Below are 23,284 nucleotides of genomic sequence, written 5' to 3' on the forward strand. Positions count from 1 at the left end.
CCAGGAGTAAGGGGGACGCCCAGGTTGCCGGTCTATCTCAGGACAATTTAGAGTTACCAATTAACCTGAGCATGTTTTTGGACTGTGGCAAGAAGCCAGAGAACCCTGTGCACAGGGAGAACATGCAAACTCCATACAGAAAGATCCCAGGCTGGGACGCAAACCGGGGATCTTCTAGCTGCAAGGCGACGGCGCTAACCAGCAAACCACTGTGCGGCCCATTTGAAAACACGACAAACGCAATTATGTGGAACTTAGACATACCAACATGACGCATGCTTTGTTTTCTGTTTGCACTGCTGCTCCATTATGGAACCTTTCCCTGGCTGGTGTGTTTGCAGTGTTGCACTACAGATCTATCAGAGGCTTGATTAGACTTCAGCCTGCCAGCGCTCTGCACCGCCTCGCCTCGCTTAAGATTCAGATTAACAGTCCGACGTGCCAATTCTACCACGAGGGGATGGTGGTGGTGTTGGTGGTGGGTTTTCACCACAGCAGCTATGCCAGTGCCCTACTTTGACTCGGTGTGAGGAATGTGTGCCACGTGCAGCGGCATCCTCCGGGCAAAATGACTTTGAACTCCCTCCCAGCCGAAACCCACAGATCTGTGTCAGTGTCCCGTTGTAATATGTAATGAACACAGCTCTCATATCCTCGCTGCCCCGAAATTGAGTCTGTTTTTTTTTTCCTTTTTCTCACATGCTGATAAGAGGAGCTCTGCAAAGATACAAAGCTCCATCTTTCATTAGTTCTCTGTGATTACAGCTTATTGGCGAGAGGATGTTGCCCCTTCCAGATATCGCCCTGGGAATCGGAATGTCTTCCTAATCATTATACATTTATTCATTTATCTGCCCCCCTATAGTGCTGAATGACTCAGACACTGATCTCTTAAACTGTGTTATTAATCTTAAAATTAATGTGTGGTACGTTGCATAAAGGCTCCAAGACACAGTTCACAGCTAATTGTCGATTCAGATGTATAATCTCATTTTTATCTGTGTTTTTACAATGATATTATGCATCTTCAACATTGTAGACCTTGAGAAGAACCTTATTAGTCCTTATTAAACTTACTTTTTTAAATTGTTCTTTCATTGTTAACCATGTACTGAGCTTTGCACGGGTATTTTGAGCCCACGTGTTCCTCAAGGATGTCTAAAAATATCTAAATCACATCGTCAACTGTAGATTTGTCATAAGTGGCATTCATGTTTCATCATTTGGAGCTCATAATAATGATAAAAATAATTCCAAAATAATCAAAAAAAATAATAATAAATATCTGTAGTAATAGTAATAATACTAAAGCTGATATTGACGCTTCTACTACTAATAATAATATAAAGAAATATAAATAACATAAATAAATACATTTTGGCTCCTAAATCAGAGTTTACAAAGTGGTTTACAGGCGGCAGAAAAAAATACTCAGGAAGACCACTGAACAACAGAAGATCAGTTCAAACATGGTTAGAATACTTAAAATAAATTGGTACAACAACACCAGATTAAACAATATAAGCCCATATCCAAGTAAGGGAACAAACAAGTGGAATAAAAGAAAAATAGCACGTAAAACCATAAAATACGAGGCGAAAATGATAATAATCATCATCATAAGAGTAAATAAGTCAAATAAATGCATAAATAAAGAGTAAATGAGAATAAAATGAACAGTGAAATAAATAAAGTTTTAAAAAACAATTAGATGGAAAAGTAGATGATAGATACCACTTTCAAAATTGAAATAAAAATAGAAATAGGCGACAGATGTACAGCTGCAGTGGGCCTGTTATATATGTTCCTTCAATATATATTATTTTGATTTACAGGGTAAATTGGATCTTTCACGTATTTCTTAGATTTTGGGAAAATGTGTGTTTGATGTGATTGAGATCCTTCAGGGGATGATTGAGGTAAATGCACTGTGACCACATTACTGTCAGTATACAACCATAATGTGTGTACATGCATGGCTATGCTGGTTTGTACCTTTGGGCCGTTGTACTGTATGAACAGAACTTGCAGATGGATCAAACATCAGCAAGTATTGACAGTTATTTCTCCTGTTTGCCGACTTTAATATGTCATTTCCTACTTGAGTTCCTGCAGGATGATGTGCTGTGACAGTGGGGTGTTTTTTGAGTAATAGTTGTTTTTTTTTCTCTCCCCCCCTCAGGTTGTTGATCTATGGTCAGTACTGCAGCCACATGGAAAACGCCCAGAAGACACTGGATGAGCTAATAGCAACACGAGAGGATGTAAAGATTAAAGTAGAGGTGAGGTCTTTCACTACGCAACCCAAGCAGCGGGTTATGTAATTCATGTTTTGAAAAATATAATTGTATTAATTATGTAGCTTTTTAAGACAGAAAGAACACAAGTGAGTAGGTAGGGTTTGGTACATCTGGCTGTTTATGTACTAATCAGAATAAAATCTGCAATATGCAACATTTAAAGGAATATTTAGGGGTTTCTGATTGTCAAAATGGCAAATTTCGAATCAACACATTGGAATATATCACCTGTTTGGTCAACATTCTGGTGTTAAACATCCACCCAAGTAAACATCATACAACCAGTCCAGTCTGTCCAGATGCAGTGTTTATATGGTAGTTGAAGAATTCATGGTAAATAAAGAATTCGCTTCAACAAATTCATAAATACAGCCCTAATTAGCCTTTGCTGTGCATGAACTGTGATCATGAAACCAATGTAGCCACAAGTGGTGATGGTTGGGTCCGAGCTGATTGGAGGTATTTGAAGTATTGTTTGAATTTAATGAGCGTTTAAGAACAAACCACATACATCAGTTGCCACATTGCTGGAGAGATGTTGGACTTGGCCGTCTGAGGATTGGAAACCTGGATCTTTATGTTCACAGAGAAGGTTGATTACTGATTGTGCCATCTGATAGACATGGCTTTCCAAACAGCTTCTCATAGCCTGAGGTGATGACGTATGATAGCAACATTTTCTTAATAACTACTTATCATCAGTTGTTAGGAGATTCTGCCTCAGTTAAGGGATGATTGTTCCAGTGGTTTCAGACAAGATGTATGTTTTTTGAGAAAATGGGGAAAAAGTAACAAAATATGACATTTGTAGAGAAGAAAACCAATGGAGCAACGATAAATTTAGAGATTGAGGAAAGAATTATGAGTCCAAAATTAATAAGAAGAAATCCATGAATAAAAAAATAGCTGCATCTTTGCTCCTTAACCCCTAAATATGACCCCAGAGCTGTTTCACTCATAATATTTAGTTAAACTATAATATGTAGTTAAACTGAGCAAGATTTAACCTTATTCTGTAACTGTCATCTTGTTCATCATGTTAAATCTACTCAATTTTTTTTAAACCCTTTTCAACTACAAAACCTCTTTCTGCTAGTATTTTCAGATTTTCTCTCAACCAGAACTTTTGAGAAGAATCTGATCTCATAGCTGAAGGGTAACATCCACATATAGTAATGGAATTAAGGCATATCAGCATCAGCATGAGCAGAGAAATGTATGTGGAAGCTGTTAAGCAAAAAAAAAAAAACCAGGAGATTACAGATTGAGATACTGCCTCTCAAAAAAGATGAGCTTTGTATCAGGGTAATCCAGCTTCTTATTCAGAAGAAAACTTGTTTATAAACCTGCATAAGCTGCACAGTAGCAGAAACTGCCTAAAGAAACTCCTACACAACCCGCTGTGAGTCAGCCTTATAGGATGATACTCACAAAAGATGGTTTCTTATTGAGCCAATGCAGAGTATGTAGAAATGTATTCATTAGTCAGAAGAATTCCTCACTCGGTCTAATTGCGTTGCAAACTTCTGGCACAATCAGAGCTTTTGTGCCCCAGAAGAATGAACTGACCTCGTTGTTACTAATGGAATGCCTCGTGAATGTGTGGAAGCAACAGCAGCAACGATGCAACAATGAATTATTAAACAACGTACCAATGCTTGTTAGCGGGAAATGTACAATGCTGCATTATGCAGTGTGTAATAACTGCCCTGCTGTTTGTGTTCACGCAGGAATGTACCATGAAAGTGCAAGAGGGGAAGTTCAAGCTGCAGGATCTGCTGGTGGTTCCCATGCAGAGGGTGCTGAAGTATCACCTACTACTGAAGGTAGGAGACGTCTGCAAAATCCACAGTGCATTTTTACACTGTTTAAACCTCGTAGGGAAGTTTGAAATTTGCCGTTGGAGTCCGTTGGAGTCTCTTTGAATTCCTGCGGTTGGATGTTGGACAGGTCATAAAGAAGTGAGGTCTTCATCTTCTTTGATGAGCGAAGCAGATGGAAATCTTCACTCATCTTTTAAAAATCAAACACTCTGCCCCCCTGTAGGTTTGAAACACTTCTCTGAGTAGTTTGTAGCTTCCGTGTGGAGGTCCGCAGCGGCAGACCGGTTATTTTTATTTTTATTTTTTCTGTTAAAAATTTTGCCACCCTTGTATATATTGTAAATAAAACTGCTGTAACAATGTAAATTTCCCCTGGAGTGGGGAGAAATAAAGAACTTTATCTTTATCTTTATCTGGATACACAGGAGTTATCAGCCAATCTGAACATCGTCCCAGTTTCACTGTGAGAAGAATGAAACTTCTCTAATCTTTTCTGCTGCATTAGCAACTTTATTGGCTCCTCAAAGCTCTGCGTTACAGCAGGGAAGCGGCATGTTTAGTGATGTATTTATAAAGCAGTGACTGACTGGTTTCATCCACTGACTGCTGCACATTTTCAGTTGAACAAAAAAGGGAAACATGTGCCTCCTTTTGAGCCTTTGAAGCTTGGATCTGCACATGTGAACAAAAATCTTTAAAGTTTGACATAGAAAGTCATATTTTAATATAGTCTAAGTAAATTAGAATAATAGATAATGATTATTTTCATCTTCAAGTAATCTGTTATTCATTTTCTTAATCGATCAGTTGTTTGTTCTATAAAATGGCGAAAATGGTGAAAAAAATGCCGATGTTTACCAAGGTTATGTCGCTTAATTGTCCACAACCCAAACATATTCAGTTTACCATCAAAGAGGTGTGAAGAAACCAGAAAATATTATATTTAAGAAGCTGGAATCCAAAAAAAATCCCAAAAGATGAATCGAATATCAGAATAATCGGCGTTGATTTGCAGTAATAGTTTACAACTGATCAATAAATCATTGCAGCTCTTGTGTAAATATGCAGTAGAGTCACAATTTTTGCAGTATGTCATCAGAAAGTAGTCAGATACTTTTGTGAACAAGGTTTTGTTACTGTCATTTCTCTTTCTGTTCATACTGTAACTATCAGCCTTTTAAAAGTCCCTTTTTTCAGTGAAGTCATAATGGACAAAACCCACAGTATCTTTGCAAAAAGATGTACTGAAGCTAATATAAAATTTCAGCAGTCTAAATTAATCTAATAAAAGTAAGAGTCTTGAAAACTTATTTTCTTTTCTCTTTTATTGTCCCCATAGGCAGTGTCTCTTTGCTGAGTTGAAAGGAAATTTGCACTAAGAAGGTACCTTTAATTGGGCTAAATCGGTTGATAAAATATTGTATTAGCGTTGGATGGTCCTTGAAAACATGGCTTCACTATTACATTTGATATGAACTACCTAAAGCTTTTTTCCCCATGGAGAGTATGATATCCTGAAATTATGCCAGACTTCATCAGGAGTATGTGATTGACAACCAATGCCCCACCGACTTCCATCAGTATTATTCAAATGTGCACAGGGAAGCACACAAACACAAAATATGAAATACACGAAGCTGTTTAGAAGGCTGTGTGTTCATGTTGTACCTATTGGTTACCAACAAGGAGACATTTAAAAGCTTTCAATCACTTAAAATGAAAATGTGTTGGCCAGTGTGAACAGGTGAAACAGCTACACCGGTTCCAGTGTTCATTGGGGACTTTTCAAGAAAGACTTAAGAAACTCGTCCTACAAATTACTCCACAAATTGATCATCTTACCATGAGATTACCATAATAGACTATCCTAGATCCTCCAACATGTTAAACACTTGAACACGTTGGTCTGAAAATTGAAATAAAACCTTCCTGAATCATAGAAAATGAAATAATCAACCAGAAACCTTTTAACACAGAGAGGTCAAGAATTTGTGCTCCACACATTAATTTCTGTCAGTGAGCTTTGATAGCTGGCAGTTGTTTCTCTGGATTCAGCCAGTTTTATCATAATTTTCCAGACTTGTAGTCTCGCCACATAACCTTATGATTTTCTGATCCGTCCACCAACGGTTTGGACTATTTTGCCCTTTTTGGAAGTTGTTCAGTTCAATTTCTAAATGAGTCATTACAGCAAAAAAACACAATTTGCAACTTGGCAGTCAACTAAAAACTTCATTTATTATTTATTTCATATTTGCTCTGTCTTCTACTGCAAATATGTAAGAAAACAGCAACTAAGAATAACCGACTCCAAAGTGAGATTTTGTGTCACTGATTCCTATTAGATTGGAAATATACTGTTGCATAACTGAATGGTCACCTGCAGAGTTTCATTTTTGTCTGGATCATTGGAAACTTTTCTTGTAGCTGACAAAGTTTTGGTTGTTCTCTGAAGCAGAACTAATCATTGCTGGTTGTCGTGAATTGCATCGCTGCCAGTGCACCAGCATAGAAATGTCCCCACAGAGACCAGATTTAGTAGATATTTGACCAAAAAAAAAGGCCTTTGTATATAACTTTCTGTCTTTTAGGTAAATAATTTGTGTTTTCTTTCAGCATTAATCAATTTGGTTTTATCCAGCCTTTTGTACGAGTTGAGTCGACTTAATTTATTTGGGCTGATTCAATTTATTAGAAAGGGGTTGGATCCAATTTAATTTAATCAGGTTGGTCCAAGTAATATTACAATATTTAAAATTAAATTACATGATAACTGTAGTTGAGTCAACCCCAGTAAATAAAGATGGATAGTGTAAGTATAGTGTAAGGTTTGAAACGTCCAAAAGCAACAAACCTAATCCATTTGTCCAAAATCCTTGCCAACAGTGTGAATAACTCTATAATCACATATCAAATAAAAATTGAAGTGTTTCTAAGAGTTTTTTATTTTGTGCATTTGCAGCTTTTGTGCAGACTATACCATCATGGTCAAGACTGCTTGAAAACTGAGGGTATATTCAAATCAAGGGCTTTTTTAAATGGAGAGTTGACCAATAAAAGATTTTTGTGCGGTATTTTCTGCCTTTTTGTGTTTGGTAAACAGTTAAGTTGAAGTCGCTTCAGGTTTGAAGCAGGCAATGGCACCAAATCTGTTTTATTATTCTTGAATTCATTGATAACTTACATAATAAAGGAAGTGTTTCTAAGAGTACCTTTTCTGCAGATCTTATCATAATGCACAGGATTCCTTTTGTTTTTTTTAACTGTTGGGAAGAAAAAATAAGCTACTTGTAGCTTATTTGTTTTTTCCCTTATATGCAAATGAATTTATGCACAACTTGCGTCCACCGACTGAGCGGCCGACGTTTCACCCTGGAGCTCTTCCTTGTGTTCATTTCTATAACAAGCTGGCTGCTGTAATAACATAATAATATTCCCCATGAATAATTGTCTTTGCATCTCAATTATGGATGAGCGTACGCATTTATGATGCCGTTGGTGATGGACAGGCAGAGGTTGGTGTTTGCGTCAGGTGATTGGACATCCGCTCGGGGAAGCGTCTCCCGATTAGTCTGAATCGAACCCCTGCAGGAGTCGCAGCGAGCCACTGAAGTCAAATCAACCGTGCACTGATCAGATTAAACGCACCCCATTTCACTGCTTCCCACAGCTTTGCAGGAAAACACTGGTGCGTGCTGCGGCCTCGGGGCATGTCACACTGACACGTCGTGGTTTTTTGTGTTCTTGTATGTGTGTGTCCGGTTGTGCCCCAGGCCACATCTTCAGCTGATGTTGTGTAGATATCATCACAAGGGTGTTTCCCTGTTTGGTCAAAGTGGCACTTTTCATCTTTTGCGTGCTGTAGCTGAATGCAGTCAATTCAGCACAGTCATCTTAGACATAATTCTCCTCAGGCAGGGTTTGAATATTTGATGAATGTGCGGGGTTTTAATAAAGCCATCATCATGCAGTATCTTTCATCTAAGCTTTTTTTTTTTTTTTTTTTAAAGATTTTTTTAATCTTTTTTGCCTTTATTGATTATGGACAGCTGAAGAGAGAAAGGAAAGCTGAGCAGAGAGTGGGAAGATAATGAACTTGGACCTCTTTCATCTAGGCTCGAGTGTTTAGATGAGTATTTCCATTTTTCGAAATAATTTGCCTCGCTTGTGCAAAAATAACAGATGATTTGCAGAGTCAGAAGGCTACTTGGGTGACAATGAGTCCAGCTGAAATATAGTGCTGGTTCCCTTGTGGAAACCCATTGAGGGATGTTGCCCTCGTGATGTACCTTCTGGTGAAACTCATTGTTAGCGGTTGAAGGAATCAGCAGTGACAAGAGACTTCCAGTGACAGGAAGATGTTTTGATTTGTAATGTCAGGAAAAATACCTCCGTGGCAAATTCTATTAATAAATTCTGCGTCGCTTTTGAGTTTTTGCTCCTCCGAGGTTCTTGGATTGCGCATGGTGTTGTAATTACATCTTGGCTTTTGTGCATTTGTAAGTGGTTAAAAATGGGAGCGATGTTACAGAAACAGTACTAACACGAGCGAAAATACGCCAGAAGTCGAACACCGTATCAAGTGATCATACAGCCCAAAAAGCAACAGCTAAATAGTCACTCTTAACTGCATCTTTGCAAGAAACAAATCTACCATTTTGCATTAGACTAACTAGTATACCGCACTAATTTAGGTTAAGTAGTGCCTCTACTGTTCCACTAAGTGAACCAAATATTCTGTGTTCTCTACAAGGCAACGAATAAAAGTAGCAGCAGATTGCAGCAGAACTTTTACCACCTCTGACTGGGTGATAATAGTGGCTCTTATTTTTAGATTTGGATGCAAATGTGAGATTCAAAGCGTTTGTGCACAACTCTGCCAAGATATTCTGTGTAAACTAAACATGCACTGCACATGGGAATTCTGCTGACAATAAAGCATTCTAATTATTAACCATATGTTATTGTGAAAGTTTCATCTGTCTGTTTGCTCTTTGGCTTTTTGCAACTGGACCAGACTTTGACAAAACCTGGCCGAACGTGGTCGATGCTGCAAAGACAATGTTTGAAAATTTACAGTAGCTTTTATATTCATGCATCACATCTGATTTTATGGATAGAAAGATGGCACAACTTTTTTTCTTAATATAAACCTGTAAAATATTGAAGATGCATCCCACAGCTGCTCTACAACACTAAATAAATCACTTTAATATACCATAGTACCAGACAGAAGGCAGACAAAACCCACATAACATGTTCATTATTGATTTGCAGGAGATAACATGTTTCTTATTATCTTAAAATGTGAACAGCCAAACCTGGAGGCCAGTTTCCAATCTCTCATGCTTCCTTGTCTCTTTTATTTTAATGTATTTTGTTGTTAAATATGCTCAGCGGCAACTTGTTCGCTGCCACATCAGTGTCACATGTGTAATCAAAGTAAAGAGAGACTATACACCTCCCTCTTATGGCGTTCGGAGTTTGCGTCATGCATGTTTTGCACAGAGAGGGATTTTTATCTTGACTTTTATGCAAAAAAAATACTTGCTTTACAGTTTGTCAATGTACAGTAGCATTTTTTCTAACAAAAAGTATTAACAATTCGTTTCACAGGAACTTCTGAGTCATTCCACCGACCGACCCGAGAGACAACAACTCAAGGAGGCTCTTGCAGCTATGGAGGTCTGTGTAATGTTTGTATTTGTGTTCATGTGCTAAAGAAATACATTACATAAGGACGCTACCAGTGCTTTAGGCCAAAGCTGTGAAATAGTTTCATACAACCGCTGTGGCTGTAAATATGTAATATGGCAAATGTCAGAAAGATTTCCGCTCTTTCAGGACCTGGCCATGTACATCAACGAAGTCAAGAGGGACAACGAGACCCTGAAAAAAATCAGCGAATTCCAAAGCTCCATAGAAAATCTTGTAAGTACTGCGAACTCCTCTGTGGCTTCGTTTTCACCTAGAAGGGAAAAGTCTGCCAAGACAGTTTGACTTAAATCGTGCTTGAAAAAAAACTCTCACCACAGGAGATGGGATCTGACACCATCATGCTGTTATCTGCCACAGTTAGGAATGTTCCTGTTAGGTTCTATTTTCGAAGACCTGGAAAAAGGTGGCGTCGAATGTTTCCGTGTAGAAACGGGGACTGTAAATAATAAGACTGTGATGGCACATGCTCGTGTTACCAGGGAGACTCACTGTCAATCAGTTTAATCAAACCCACATGGTCATGATTAAACATGATCTGCATTTTATTTATGATGATGTTTCCTCAGCTCCCCTGTCCCTGCTTTTATTGAGTCTTTCATTCATAACATGTTTATGAGATGACTGAGAGGCGGGGTGGGTGGTTGGGGGTGTTGTGTATGAAAAGTGCCAAACAAATAACATCTGATTGATTGCCTAAAACAGATATTGTTAATTAATTAATGAGGCAGTGTTTGCACATTTTCAAGCAATAGTTTGACATTTTGGAAAGTAAATTCCTTTGCTTTCTTGACAGGATTCATACCACTCGTGCAGTTCTCTACAATATACACTAATTGAGAATTTACAGCTAAGCCAATTATCTTTGGTTAGTTTTAGTGAGATTCTCGTACACTGTCGTACTTGCAAAGATGCAAATACGACAGTATATATATAGAGAGAGAGATATATAGATATATTTATCTTTAGATCAGGAGGATGGAGATGCAACTGAACAAGGAGGAAATAGTTTCCATGTCTTGTATCTATGTCAGTTCTGTCAGATGTATCTGGTTTCTCAATGAATGTAGAAGTTGTAGGATGCAGTAGGTTGACACTGTGCGTCTTTGTGACCTAAGCAGCAGGTGAAACTGGAGGAGTACGGGAGGCCAAAGATAGACGGAGAGCTGAAGGTGTCCTCCATTGTCAACCGAACAAAGCAGGACCGGTGAGTCCAAATTCTACAGAAAAAACTAATACAATCCAAGACCGATATCAATACTTTGTCCCAATGAATGTGTGTGTGTTTTTCCAGGTATATATTCTTGTTTGATAAAGTGGTCATTGTCTGCAAGAGGAAAGGCTATAGCTATGAGCTCAAAGAGATTATTGAACTGCAGTCGTATAAAATGTCCGATGACCCCATGAACAACAGAGACATGAAAAAGGTAAGAAAACCGTCCTTTTTTTCTGATTTGAGAGCAGAATTACAGTGAGATCTTTGTCACAGTGGCCTGACGAGTGCAGATGATGAAACAGTCCGTGTAATCATTACAAATGTTGCCCTTGAGCTGAAGGAGCTTGTTGATGGTAATTTCAGATATGGAACTTATGCATTGAAGTGTCAAATGTGCTCGTCCGTGCTTGAAAGACCATGTAAATGCAATGAAGGTCATTTAGGATTCATGAAATCGTTCTGCAGTGCATCGCGCCCAACCAATCTAACATGGCTTTCTTTTTGTTTTGAATCTGCATGTCTGTCCATGTTTGCATGTGTAACTGGGTCTTTTTCTCTGGTGTCTTTCTTTTTGCATGCTTACCAGTCAAGTGGAAAAATGGTAAGCTCAAGTGACCCCTTTATTTAACTCATCTCTCTCATAGTGGCCTATTTTTAGCAGTGGTGTGTTTTTTGGGGGGGGGCGTCGTGTCATGATTGCACCGACCGCCGCTGTGATTGACACTCTAGCTTTTGCTCAGATGCATCTTAAAAGCATGTGGAGCAACTTTTAGTTCTGTTTTAGTCGTATTTGCAGCATTGAAAAATACATATTTGGAAGTAGTAGCATCACAAATTTCTTTACCCATCTTTGTCTGCCGTCGCCAACCACACATCTCTCTGCCATCTGTTCTTTCACTCACTTCTTCTCCCCAGTGGTCGTACGGCTTCTACCTGATCCACCTGCAAGGGAAACAGGGTTTCCAGTTCTTTTGTAAAACTGAGGAGACAAAAAGAAAGTGGATGGAACAGTTTGAAATGGCCATGTGAGTAGGATTTGAATAACATTTATTTTGTGCAGTGAAGTTTGAATTGAAATGAACCAACTTTCCTGGGAATTCAATTGAAAAAAACTGTCTTTGGATTAAATAACCAGATGGGAAATGTCTGTTTATCACATTTATTTGAAAATTTCTGTAATTTCATTGCTCACGTCAACCCAGCTTCAGTGCCGTGGCAATAGAAATGGTGCTGTCTTGAGATGTCAGTTTGTTTCATTTTTTTTCTCATTCAGGTCCAACATCAAGCCAGAGAGGGCAACGGCCAATCAGCACAACTTCCAAATGCACACGTTTGATAAGAACACCAACTGTCGAGCCTGCAAGATGCTGTTGAGGTAACATCCCTGATAATTCCAGTGCTGATGTGCATATTTTACAATTTATTTTGCACAAAGAATATACCATCTTCCAGACTTTGCTTGGACTTTAAGTGTTGGTATTTAGAAATTTTTTTATTGTGTTATGTCCGTTATGGGAGCAGATTTATCTACCAGCCACTAAGAATTATGTACAAGGAGTCAAAACTTTCTAAACCAGGTCCTTTGTCCCCACCAACTTCAACACCAGTATCATTTAGCCACAATGTCATTGGCTGGGCCTTGATGCACGGTCATCTCTTTTCAAACAGAATAAAATGTGAAATAGTTGGAGAGGGCAATGGGGACTTAATAACTTAACACGCGTTAATGGAGGCAACGCTGCAAAGTTACATCTCAGCCATTTTAAGGCAGGAAGGGAATATTACCTGGAAAAACCTTCTAAATATGCAACTTCGATACACAGAGATGAGCTTTTAGGGGTTTAGTCAATGACTGGAAAGGGATTTTAAGCAGTGACCTTAAGAGCCACTGGTAGATGTGTATATTCCCTTTATTCTGACTCACCGGATGTATATTCCTACCATTGGCTGTGCATTTCATTTGGCTTTCTCCTCCCCTTTTGCAGTCCATTTTCAAAATCTTTTTTGCTACACAAAGTAACAGCAGCATCTCCCGGACTAGCAACTTACACGCTGAAATTGAAAGTTTTGCTGAAGGTTTGGAAATAAGACATTCTTGCTGTTTTTTCTCTACAAATTAGCCATTTAAATGGCAGTGCTTGCCTCTCTGCATGCACATTTTCCACCAACACAAAATCCCCAGCTACTATTTTGAGTGACACTGTTGCAGCATACTGTTCCAAGATGACTGTGATTTGTTTAAAGAAATACAACCAGAGTTTTTTTCCCCTCAAAATAGAATACAATGAGGTGCAGTCAGACTATTCTACGCAGCACTGTGTCGAATGGTCTAGCTGTACACAGAATCACACAACTGCTTCCCTTTGTTTCCATTGTTTGTGCTTAGATAAGTTGTCCTGCTGCTGGCTGCTGTGGATTTTTCTCTTAATAAAAAGCACGGAAGTAATAGCAGCCAAATGCATATCAATACTAAGAGTAGTTTTTGTGCAAAACGCCCGCTCTCAGATTGTTGTAATATACTTTATATTATATTGTATTGCTACTACTGACTCAATAATGTCTTTGCGGCTTTTTAATGTGTAGCACATCTTGGCAGAACTCATTTTTAAGTAGTTGACAAAACAGCAAAAGTTTATCCATGATGCACGCTCAAAATCAGTTTTCTATAATGAGATTTGAGTTGCAATGCTGTAAGTTTCACAGTGAGGCAAATGAAGAACTTCTTTGGAGCGAATAACCAGATGGGAGAGGCAAATTAATTCAGTTCAACACCATCAAGCTACGTTATCATATTAGGTTTTTTATATTGTCTGCGGAGGATGAGCCAGGCGATTTACTAGTTTTATTACTCTACTCTCAGATGTTCTTCCCTTAGGATAAAAGCGTCTGCTAAATGAAATTGTAGGATTGCAGAATTATTAAAAATGGTGTCAAGCTTAACTATCAATACTTCATGTACTATTGGGCAATTTAAGCATGTTTTTTTTCACATTAGTCATATCTAATTTAAAATTTTAAACTTCAGACTTAATAGTAACGACAACTGGGCCAAAAAATGCTGCAGAGTAAAAATACAACAGAGTTTTACATTTAATGTGCTGCAGAAGTTGGAACTGCACCTTAAAAATAGACTGTTTTTGAGAAAATGTATTTTGTTTGCAAATGCACAGTGTAGCATTAAATGTACCTTAAGTTAAATAAGTGCTAAGTTAATTAGTGCCGTGAGTAAAAACGAAAAAATGTTAAAAAGTGACAGAAGTCTGTGAAACTCAAGAGAAATCTGTCCACATATGAAGAGCAGCAAACAAACAAGCCGACTCAAATCACAGAGGGAATGTGTTTTTTGGCGAACGTACCCCCTCATTAGAGCCGAAGCAGCGTTTGGAAAATATTTTAGTCGGTGTGACTTTGTCTGACGGATGATATTTTGAAGCGTTGCCCTTTGTAACGCCACCCACTGTGATCCTGAGCACCGCCGCCTCTCATGTGCTGCTCGGCTGCAGCAGGGATAACCCGTGCCACTGAATCACCACTTTCACCTCTATTACAGTCAGCCGGCTAAACTCCACTCTGTGTATTGACCCACAAATTTCATGGCTTTGCTGACCTAAATTCAGAGCCGGGTGGTAGAAGCAGGGACCGGCGTCCTCACTCCCTGCTAGATGCTAATTACTGCTGCAGCCCCAGCGGATTCCACTGTGATTTATGGCACTTGCTATTCAGCATGGCAGTGCGCGACGCATGCGGCGTTACAGTAACCGTAACAAGTACACTTCTGCAGGGCGTGGTTTTAAATGGAATGAGGTGATTTTGCGATTTTAAAGAAATTGCAGCGTGACAAGGATTTAAGATGTGCAACTGCGTCTGCAGCCTTATAGGAACAGCAGGTCCCCTTGTGTGTTGTTCTTACAGTAGGTTAATTGGAGTCTCAGACACTTCCTGTTTGCATTACTGGAGTGTGTGTTTATGTGTGTTTGTGTGTCCTCCAGGGGCATCTTCTATCAGGGCTACTACTGCTCTCGCTGCGGAACAGGAGCTCACAAAGAGTGTCTGGAAGTGATCACCATCTGTAAAATCAGTAGGTGTCCTACAGCCTCGTTCACATCAACTTTTAGGGGGTCAAATCGTAACACTGGGCAACATTTAGATGAGAACTGAGCGACATAAATCACTGATGTGTGCGTCATTAATAATGAGTGCTGTGATTTAAGCTGTCACAGAGAGCCGTCCTGTTTGTAGGCCTACTTTATCCAGCAGGAAAAGAGGGGGATGGGAAGGCGGGGCAGCTTCATTGTGTCACTGGGTTTGGTACCAGAGAGGAAAACAGCAACTGAGAGTCAGGAAGCATCATGTGACTGTCATTTCATTCACTGAAGTAGAGTATAGATTGGATTATTTGCTCCAGGCGTTCCCAACATTTTGGCCTGGTAGCTTTAATATTGACTTACTATGACAGGTTCCATGTTTGGTTTCAATTTGTGTAATGTTTGAAGAAGCCCAAAGAAATAAAATATCCATCTAGTTATTCATAGCGTAACAAAAAAAGCAAAAAGTGCAGACATTTCTACAAATATACGTGTAATTCTGAGTAGCATGAATGTTTTTCCTCCTTCTCTGCTATCTGTGTAATCATATCTTAGCGCTCAGATTAATCGTGCAGTGCCTTGAGGGATTCTCAACACTTAGCTCAGGAACCAAAGATTTCCTCTGAAGAAATTCAGAAAATCATCGTCCTGTTTTCTCCAACTGGAGCCAGCTGAGTGCAGCTGACTGAGCCTCAAGTTTATCTCTTGAATGCTTAAAAGCCTTCCGCTGCATCACTTTGGTTCTTTAAATAAAAGATCCTTAAATACTGCACTTAAATAATGACACTTGACAGAGCAGAGCTGACAGCAGAAAAATGGAACTTGATGCTTAGAAAGAATGTGGCCTCAGAGTAGAAAATTAACCACATAATCTGCTGCGTTTATCTTCATCTATGTCCTTGTTACATCTACAATTTAGCACTTTAATGCATTCTTGTAGCCAGTTTTCCACCCTAAGAATCTGTTTTTTGCATCTTGTTTCAGATCCTCTAGATTTGGTGAGTAATCAACACACTGCAGCATCCTCCCATCTCCACTGTCTCTCATTCTTGGAAAAATATCATTAAATTACACAGAAGTAGCCCTTTTCTTTGCTAATAGTCTCTTTAACCGAGTGTTTGTTTCCCTTTTACAGGAACCTGGAATGTCGCCGGGTAAGAACTCTCCCAGTCAATTCACATTTCGACGTGAAGCTGGATATTATGTCAGCTGTCAAGTTTGTTTTGTGGTCAGCTGCTCTTGCTGTGCACAGCTCTCTCCTGCCATCTAGTGGATGCTTCTATTATATTATAGAAACCAACAGCAGCATTAGCAGCCATATAGAGCGAGGAGGTGGCAGTGCATACTGTATATATACTATATATAGATACTGCATACTTAAAATTCAAAAACAAGCAGACCTTTGACTCTGTTGGATATGCAGCATGATGAAATCAGCACAGAATGTTTGATAAAACAGACTTTAAGATTGAATTTAGTTGCTCTTGGTCAGATTTTTCTTGTAATTTCATAAATTTTGCCTTCTTCTTCAAAGCAGACAGAAGAAAAGGAAACCTTGCAAAAACAGCCTTCACCCTAGGATGTTGTGTTTATATCATTATTCATCACTCAGTGTGCAAGATTTTGTTCTTCAGAAACAAAACAGTTGTGCGTTATCAGCCCAAATCACTGCTTTCCATGTGAAATCCAAGAGGCAAATCCAAACCCCGGTGCTGTGTTGTCCGTCTTTATCTCTGCGAATGCTCGACTTTGCTTACAGGTCCGAAGATGGTCGCGGTGAGGAACTACCACGGCACACCGGCGCCTCCGGGGAAGACGCCTCTCTGTTTTCAAACGGGAGATTTTATCGAGCTGCTAAAGGGAGATCCGGACACAACATGGTGGGAGGTACGGCATTCGCTCACGTTTAGTTGAAACCATCCACCAAGGCGGTTGATGCAGAGAACCTGTTGACTCTGAGGTTAAAGTGCTGATTTTCATCCTTACAATTAACAGTTTTTGTACCTGCAGAATGTGTGGAAAAAGCTACAGTTCCTGCACACTATCCTCAAATCGAACTAATTAAGGCATTGTATCTCAATTGTTTAGTCTGGACAAGAAACAACTGGAGCCTTGGCATCAAGAAATAGTCTGGCACTCAAACCACAACTTGTGTGGATGTAATGTGCTAATTACTGAGCTGTGGAGGTGCTGGTTGCTGGATTTTTGTTAAGTTTGGACAATGCCAGGAAAGCTGTTTGCTTCTATTAATTATATTTATTGTCCAGACATAAGAGTGGTATCAACCTTCTTATCTCACTGAATGCAAGAAAGTTATATTAAGTTATTCTGTACAATAAAATAGAGAATATTTTCCAAAAACTGTTCCTGTCCAAAAATCAACTGCGCTGAAAATAAAAGCACTAGATCCAGTATCTTGTAGCTACAATTTATGTACAAGAACATATCTTGTAAATAGAGGTCCTAATCAGGAATGTGGTAGTTGGGCACTAAAACACCAGGAAATTGAACATGGTGAACATTTTAAGAGGTTTTGTAGGATGCAGTGGGGCAGTATAAGCAGAATGCCACAAATTACTGGAAGAAACTGCTCTCCTAATTTTCTAAAATCGAGTTAAACTCTCTGGTACGGCTGCACCAATAGCATTAATCCACTTTTAGCTGAGCGTCAGGGGTGCTGTAGCTGCAGACCTGGAGGATCCTCTGCTGTGAATTAGGCTGGATCATAGCAGCTGTGACACTACTTGCTCCGGGCGCTTTTGACTTTTCCTGCTGAATCACTGACTCTTACGCATTCACATCAGGCGAGCTTTTTCTGAGAGTGACTCAGGGGCAACTTTCTGAAGCCATTAAGTGATCTTAGCTATTACACGAAGTTATCCCTCTGCAGCGTGACAGTTTAATCTCCCCGTATGATGTTAAAGAGTGCGGCGAGTTCAAAATCGATTGCTTCAGGTAGCAGACAGCGAAGGCGTTCCGACTTCTGTCTGACATTGATGGGTAAACTTGAAAGATGTGTTCATTCTTCGTAGGGACAACTCCTAGCACTGATATGTAATGTGACGGTACAGTATGTATTTAGGACCTTGCAATAATCTTTCACTATTTTTAACAGACTGGAAAAAATAAGCCACTCCTGGTAAGGAAAACTGGTGCATTCATTTGAGTTGTGTGGATTTTGCCACTGGGAGGCACCAAAGTTTCACATTTTTAAAGTTAATTTAGAAAATGTATGCTTTCAGGTGTATAAATGAGTATTTTAACATGAGGTTTTCTTCATATACGCAATTACTTACTGTCCATGTACTTCAGAGGTATCCAGATAAATCTACAGACAGCTTATTACTGCACCACAATATTTTGAATTAATTCATTGTTGTTGTTTTCAGCTGTTTCTTATAGTTCTACAAATAAACTTTCCACGCTTTTCTGTTGCAGGGGAAGCTGATGCAAACACAAAAGAGCGGCTTCTTCCCCAGTTCATGTGTGAAGCCTTGTTTGGACCCAAAGGTACAGGAAGTTAGTTGTGACCTGTGATGTCTGAGGGCATAACGATTCCTCCTTTTTTCTCTTTAGTGTCCATTTAACTGCTCTTTAATGTGTGCTGTCTGTTATTTGTGGCAGCCCTTCCAGTCCAGCCGGCAGTCCTCGAGGGAATCAGACTACTACGGATATCCTTGGTAAGACCACGAACTTCTGAAGGTTGTAGATTTAATGGCACAGTACACAATATACTAGCATTTGCTCCAAGGTCACCATCCTATAATTGGTTCAGATCTGTTAATGTTAACAATCTATACCATTAAATGCAAGCACCAGTTCAATTTAAAGCAAGCTGACCCCAACCGAAAGATTAATTACTACACAGCTGTTTGATGTCAAGCATTTGTAAATCCTTCAGCATGTCATTCGATAATATAACTCTGGAGGTCACAATGTTCACCCACCGCTGCTTTTCCATAGGTTTGCAGGGAACATGGAGCGCCAGCAGGCAGACAACCTTTTAAAATCCCACAGCAGCGGGACATACCTTATCAGAGAGAGGACAGCCGAAGCGGAGAGGTTCGCCATCAGCATCAAGTGAGCATTTCACATCTTACAGGAGAAGAGAAAATGTCAGGGGGAAGGTTTTTATCCATATCTCATGAGAAATAAAAAAAATTCTCACGGGGAGCTCCAGTCAGCTTTTTCAGTGCATCTTTTTAGCTCCAGCTAATTACCACTCAGTAATTGCTTTTTTTTTTTTAATCCTTTTTTTTTTTTTTTCCTGTGAGAGAATGCATCCCAAAGAGAAATAATGTATGAGCGCTTACTGGAGCTGTCACACAGTGATGTGCTGAGAGGAGGAATGCATTTGCACATTTGTATTTAAGTCTTTAACGCAGGTGCAAAGAGACTGTGGGAACCAACCTTTGTATAATGAAGTAAACAAACCTCGAAAGTCAGCCTTAACTTTTGGAAATGACTTTATTTTGGTCAAAAAACTAGTAAAAGTAAAGCACAGCAATGTGTAACAGTAACTTAAAGTCTCCTCTCTTCACAGATTCAATGATGAAGTAAAACACATCAAAGTCATTGAAAAAGACAGCTGGATTCACATAACCGAGGCAAAAAAGTTTGAGAGTCTTTTGGTAAGTCATATGTGTTGATGCAAAAACAAGAAATACCCACAGAGACTTCAATGGCAATGTTAAAGATTAAGAAAAATTTAATCTTTCTTCTTCTGTTATGCAACAGGAGCTGGTGGAGTACTACCAGACCCATTCGCTAAAAGAAAGCTTCAAGTTGTTAGATACCACATTGCGATACCCCTACAAGTCGAGAGAACGTTCGCTAACACGAGCCAGCACACGCTCACCAGGTAAACCTTTCACATGTCGATCTTGAACATTTTGCTTTCAGTTTGTGCAGTCATCTGGTACCAGGAATCCACCAATATCTGCCTGTTGGTCAATGCTTTAGCAATACGTTGATGATCTGCTACTCTCTCAACATCGCATCATTTCATCTGGCAATGTACGGCCAGCTAATAAATGACAGTTGGCAAACTTTTCATCTTAGGAAAGTTTGACTTTCACCAGGATCCAACATTGACTCTGGTTTCTGTACATCCTTGTTAATTGCAGTTAGCATTTAGTTTCAGTCCTTTTCAGAGCAATTGGTTCAAATAAATGACTTAGTGATACAGATGAAGTGACTGTTTCATGCATCTATATTGTTCAGCTGACTCAAGAACAGTTTTTCACAGCTTTTTCAGAAGAATTCACTCTCAAGGGAAAAAATGCTTTTCAAAGAGTGAAGTTGACCTTGGAGAGAAACTATGAAAATGAAGTATAACGCTGCATTCAGATCGTTTTACTTTGTGTAGAAGTTGTGGCATATTCACTTATGGTGTCACTTTTGTGTCTCCGTGATGGAATGAAATGGAAAGAGGTTTGCAATCAAAAAGTAGATTGAAGAGCAAAACTACAAGGCAGTGCGCTCCTAAAATGAGTTTTTGCAAGCAAAATAAATGGAATATATCAGATTTGACTGGACTAGACTGGACATGCAGTTTTTTGTCCCCGTTAGTATTGAAATCGTGGCTCTCTGCACTTTCATTTAGATAAGGTCCTGGCTTTGTTAACCTGAAATAACTGCTGTGGCTCAACACTGAGATGCCTGCTGAGTAAAAAGATTTGCCTATAAAGACTTTGATTTACATTATGTCTCTCTTTGGAGCTAAAACCCCAAACTGTTCCTCATCCCAGGGGAAACAGATCCGGAATTTTCAATAAACCAGCTTTCTAGAATGGATGTCTTTTCCATGGACTCCGCTTTCTCATTTACTAACTCTGGATGTTGCCAAGAAGTCATTTCAATGGAGACATGTCTTACTTCTACTATGACAAAAACGGTGTTCAAATGCCAAAAAGTTTCTCAAGCTACTTGAAACCAACTCAGAATGATTTGAAAATTGTCCAAAATGATGTAAATTTGTGCAAAGTGGCCTAAAATCTGTCCTCGGTGAAGAAAAAGATGTCCAAAACGAGTCAAGAAGTTGGCCACTGTGACATGATGTTTTAAGCATACGTCCCATCTATTAGATTCAGACTCAACAGCAACAAGAACTTTTTGATACCCAAACAAAGATTTTGGATTTGTGAATAAAACTTTTGGATTTACATTATTTTGCTCATGATTTAACACTTTTGGTGGCTATAATTTTGCTCTTGAATCTATATTTTGATTGCAAACCTATTTTAGTTGAACACAAAATAAAGACATGAAAGTAACTACATTAAATAAAGTCTTGCTTTTCATGGGCCTGCAAGAGGGTGGCTTTTGTAGTGCTCGGTTGCTTTTTTTCCCAAAATCATTCCATAAAGATCTTGATTTACCGCTTCATCGCGTTACAACCCTCAACTACAGTCATGATCTTTGGGTAGTGACTGTAGGGACCTAGTTTCCTTTGTGTGGTGAGTGGGATCACCCATAGCAATAAGGTGAAAACCTTATACAACCTCAAGGAATTCTGAGAAAATCTTTCTCTGATTTTAAGAGTGGTTTCTGCATCTAACTGGGGAGAGGAGAGAACAGGGCCGAACCAGGAGTTGCAGTGCATGATTAGTTTGGTCTTAAAGCACCTCAGACTCCTCCAGAAATACCAGGAGGACGTAGCTAATGAGCAGGGCAAATAGGTTTCCCTGGTCATCCTGAACAAACATTAGTGGTGAATTAGTGGTTTCAATGTTTTGGCCAGTTAACACACTGTACAGTGGCATGCTAAAGTTTGGACAGCCCTGCCTGGTAAAGAGGTTAAATGAGTAGAGGATGTGCTGGTTTTCCAGAAGGTGTAAACCTGAGGATGAAGCATTGTTTTTAACATTTTAAGCAAGAATAGTGTTTTTTTTTGTTTTTTTTTTTATTTGTTTTGCACAGTTAAAGGGTGACAAAAAAAAAAGAAACACCATGCAAAAGTTTGCGCTTCAATGTCTTTTTTTCATTGTTAGGAAGGGTCAAGTGATGTGAATGTCATGGTATTCTATATAATTTAACTCTATAAACTTGGTGACAACAATCAGCAACCATCCTCTAAGCAACTTCCTAGGACTCGTGAAATCCAAACACTTCAGGCCCACAAAGCAGGAGAATGGTTTAAGAAGATAGCAAAGCATTTTCAGTTATGCGTTTCCTCATTTCCTAATGTAATTATGAAATGGCTGTTAACAGGATTGGTAGAAGTTGAAGTGGACTGTAGTTCTCCTAAAAACTTTTTTGAAAAAACATCTCATAGGATTGCTAGAAAAGGCAAATCAAAACTTACATGTGGCTGCAAAAGATCAACTTCACTGGAGTGGTGTTTCAATGTTCCATATTTTATATCTGTACAAATATGACCTTCACTGAAGAGTTTTCTGAAATCACACCAAAAAAAATTGCATCAGAAATCTGCAGATTAGTATATAAACCTGCCTGATGCATTTTGGAAACAAGTCCTGTAGATTAATGAAGTTAAAGTAGAAGTTTTTGGCCACTATGAGCAAAATGAAATATGTTTGGAGGGAAAAATGGGCACAGTGTTTCATGAAAAGAACACCTCTCCAACTGTTCAACACGCAGGTGAATCAATCATGCTTTACACTGGCAGAGGGAAGAATGGATTCAATTAAATAGCAGCAAATTCTGAAAAGCAAAAAATAACACTGTCCATAAAAGAGCTGTAGATGAAAAGAGGACAGCTTCTGTGACAAGATAATGATCCAAAACACACCTCACAATCCACAATGGGCTGCCTCAAGAGGCACAAGCTGAAAGTTTTTGCAATGGCAGTGGCAATCCGCCGACCTAAACATCATCAAAAATGTGCCGATAGACTTCAAAAGAGCAGCGCGGGCCCAAGAAACTAACACAGCTAGACGCCTTTCGCAAAGAGGAATGGATGAAAATCTCCCAAACAAGAACAGAAAGACTCTTAGATGCTACAAAAAGCTTTATAAGCTGTCAAAATTTGCCAAAGGGGGTGTTACTGAATACTGACCATGCAAAGTCAACAGACTTTTGCTTTAGGCCCCTTTCCTTTCTAAGTAATCATACTTAGAATATGAGTCACCTTTAACTTTATGCATTCCTTTTAGAAACCAGACCATTTTTACTTAGATATTC

The 23,284-nt window shown here is 39.1% G+C and overlaps 1 protein-coding gene across 12 annotated transcripts in view; it reads left to right on the forward strand.

Annotated features, from left to right (window-relative positions):
* Nucleotides 1-23,284, forward strand: part of vav2 (vav 2 guanine nucleotide exchange factor) — a 238,718-nt gene that overhangs the window by 207,739 nt on the left and 7,695 nt on the right. For 5 of the 12 annotated variants that reach the window (XM_035944796.2, XM_023262937.3, XM_035944794.2 and 2 more), the window contains 18 exons: nt 2,183-2,282; nt 4,031-4,126; nt 9,740-9,808; nt 9,968-10,054; nt 10,957-11,045; nt 11,133-11,265; nt 11,641-11,655; nt 11,970-12,079; nt 12,328-12,429; nt 15,044-15,132; nt 16,124-16,137; nt 16,275-16,293; nt 16,899-17,026; nt 18,578-18,649; nt 18,764-18,819; nt 19,103-19,219; nt 19,683-19,770; nt 19,877-20,000. In XM_035944796.2, coding sequence (XP_035800689.2) covers nt 2,183-2,282; nt 4,031-4,126; nt 9,740-9,808; nt 9,968-10,054; nt 10,957-11,045; nt 11,133-11,265; nt 11,641-11,655; nt 11,970-12,079; nt 12,328-12,429; nt 15,044-15,132; nt 16,124-16,137; nt 16,275-16,293; nt 16,899-17,026; nt 18,578-18,649; nt 18,764-18,819; nt 19,103-19,219; nt 19,683-19,770; nt 19,877-20,000 — 1,508 coding nt within the window. The remainder of the gene's footprint in view (nt 1-2,182; nt 2,283-4,030; nt 4,127-9,739; nt 9,809-9,967; nt 10,055-10,956; nt 11,046-11,132; nt 11,266-11,640; nt 11,656-11,969; nt 12,080-12,327; nt 12,430-15,043; nt 15,133-16,123; nt 16,138-16,274; nt 16,294-16,898; nt 17,027-18,577; nt 18,650-18,763; nt 18,820-19,102; nt 19,220-19,682; nt 19,771-19,876; nt 20,001-23,284) is intronic. The other 7 variants (XM_023262940.3, XM_035944798.2, XM_023262941.3 and 4 more) reach the window with 3 other exon arrangements.

The sequence above is a fragment of the Amphiprion ocellaris genome, chromosome 17 (genome assembly GCF_022539595.1).
Source record: "Amphiprion ocellaris isolate individual 3 ecotype Okinawa chromosome 17, ASM2253959v1, whole genome shotgun sequence".
Lineage (NCBI taxonomy): Eukaryota > Metazoa > Chordata > Actinopteri > Pomacentridae > Amphiprion > Amphiprion ocellaris.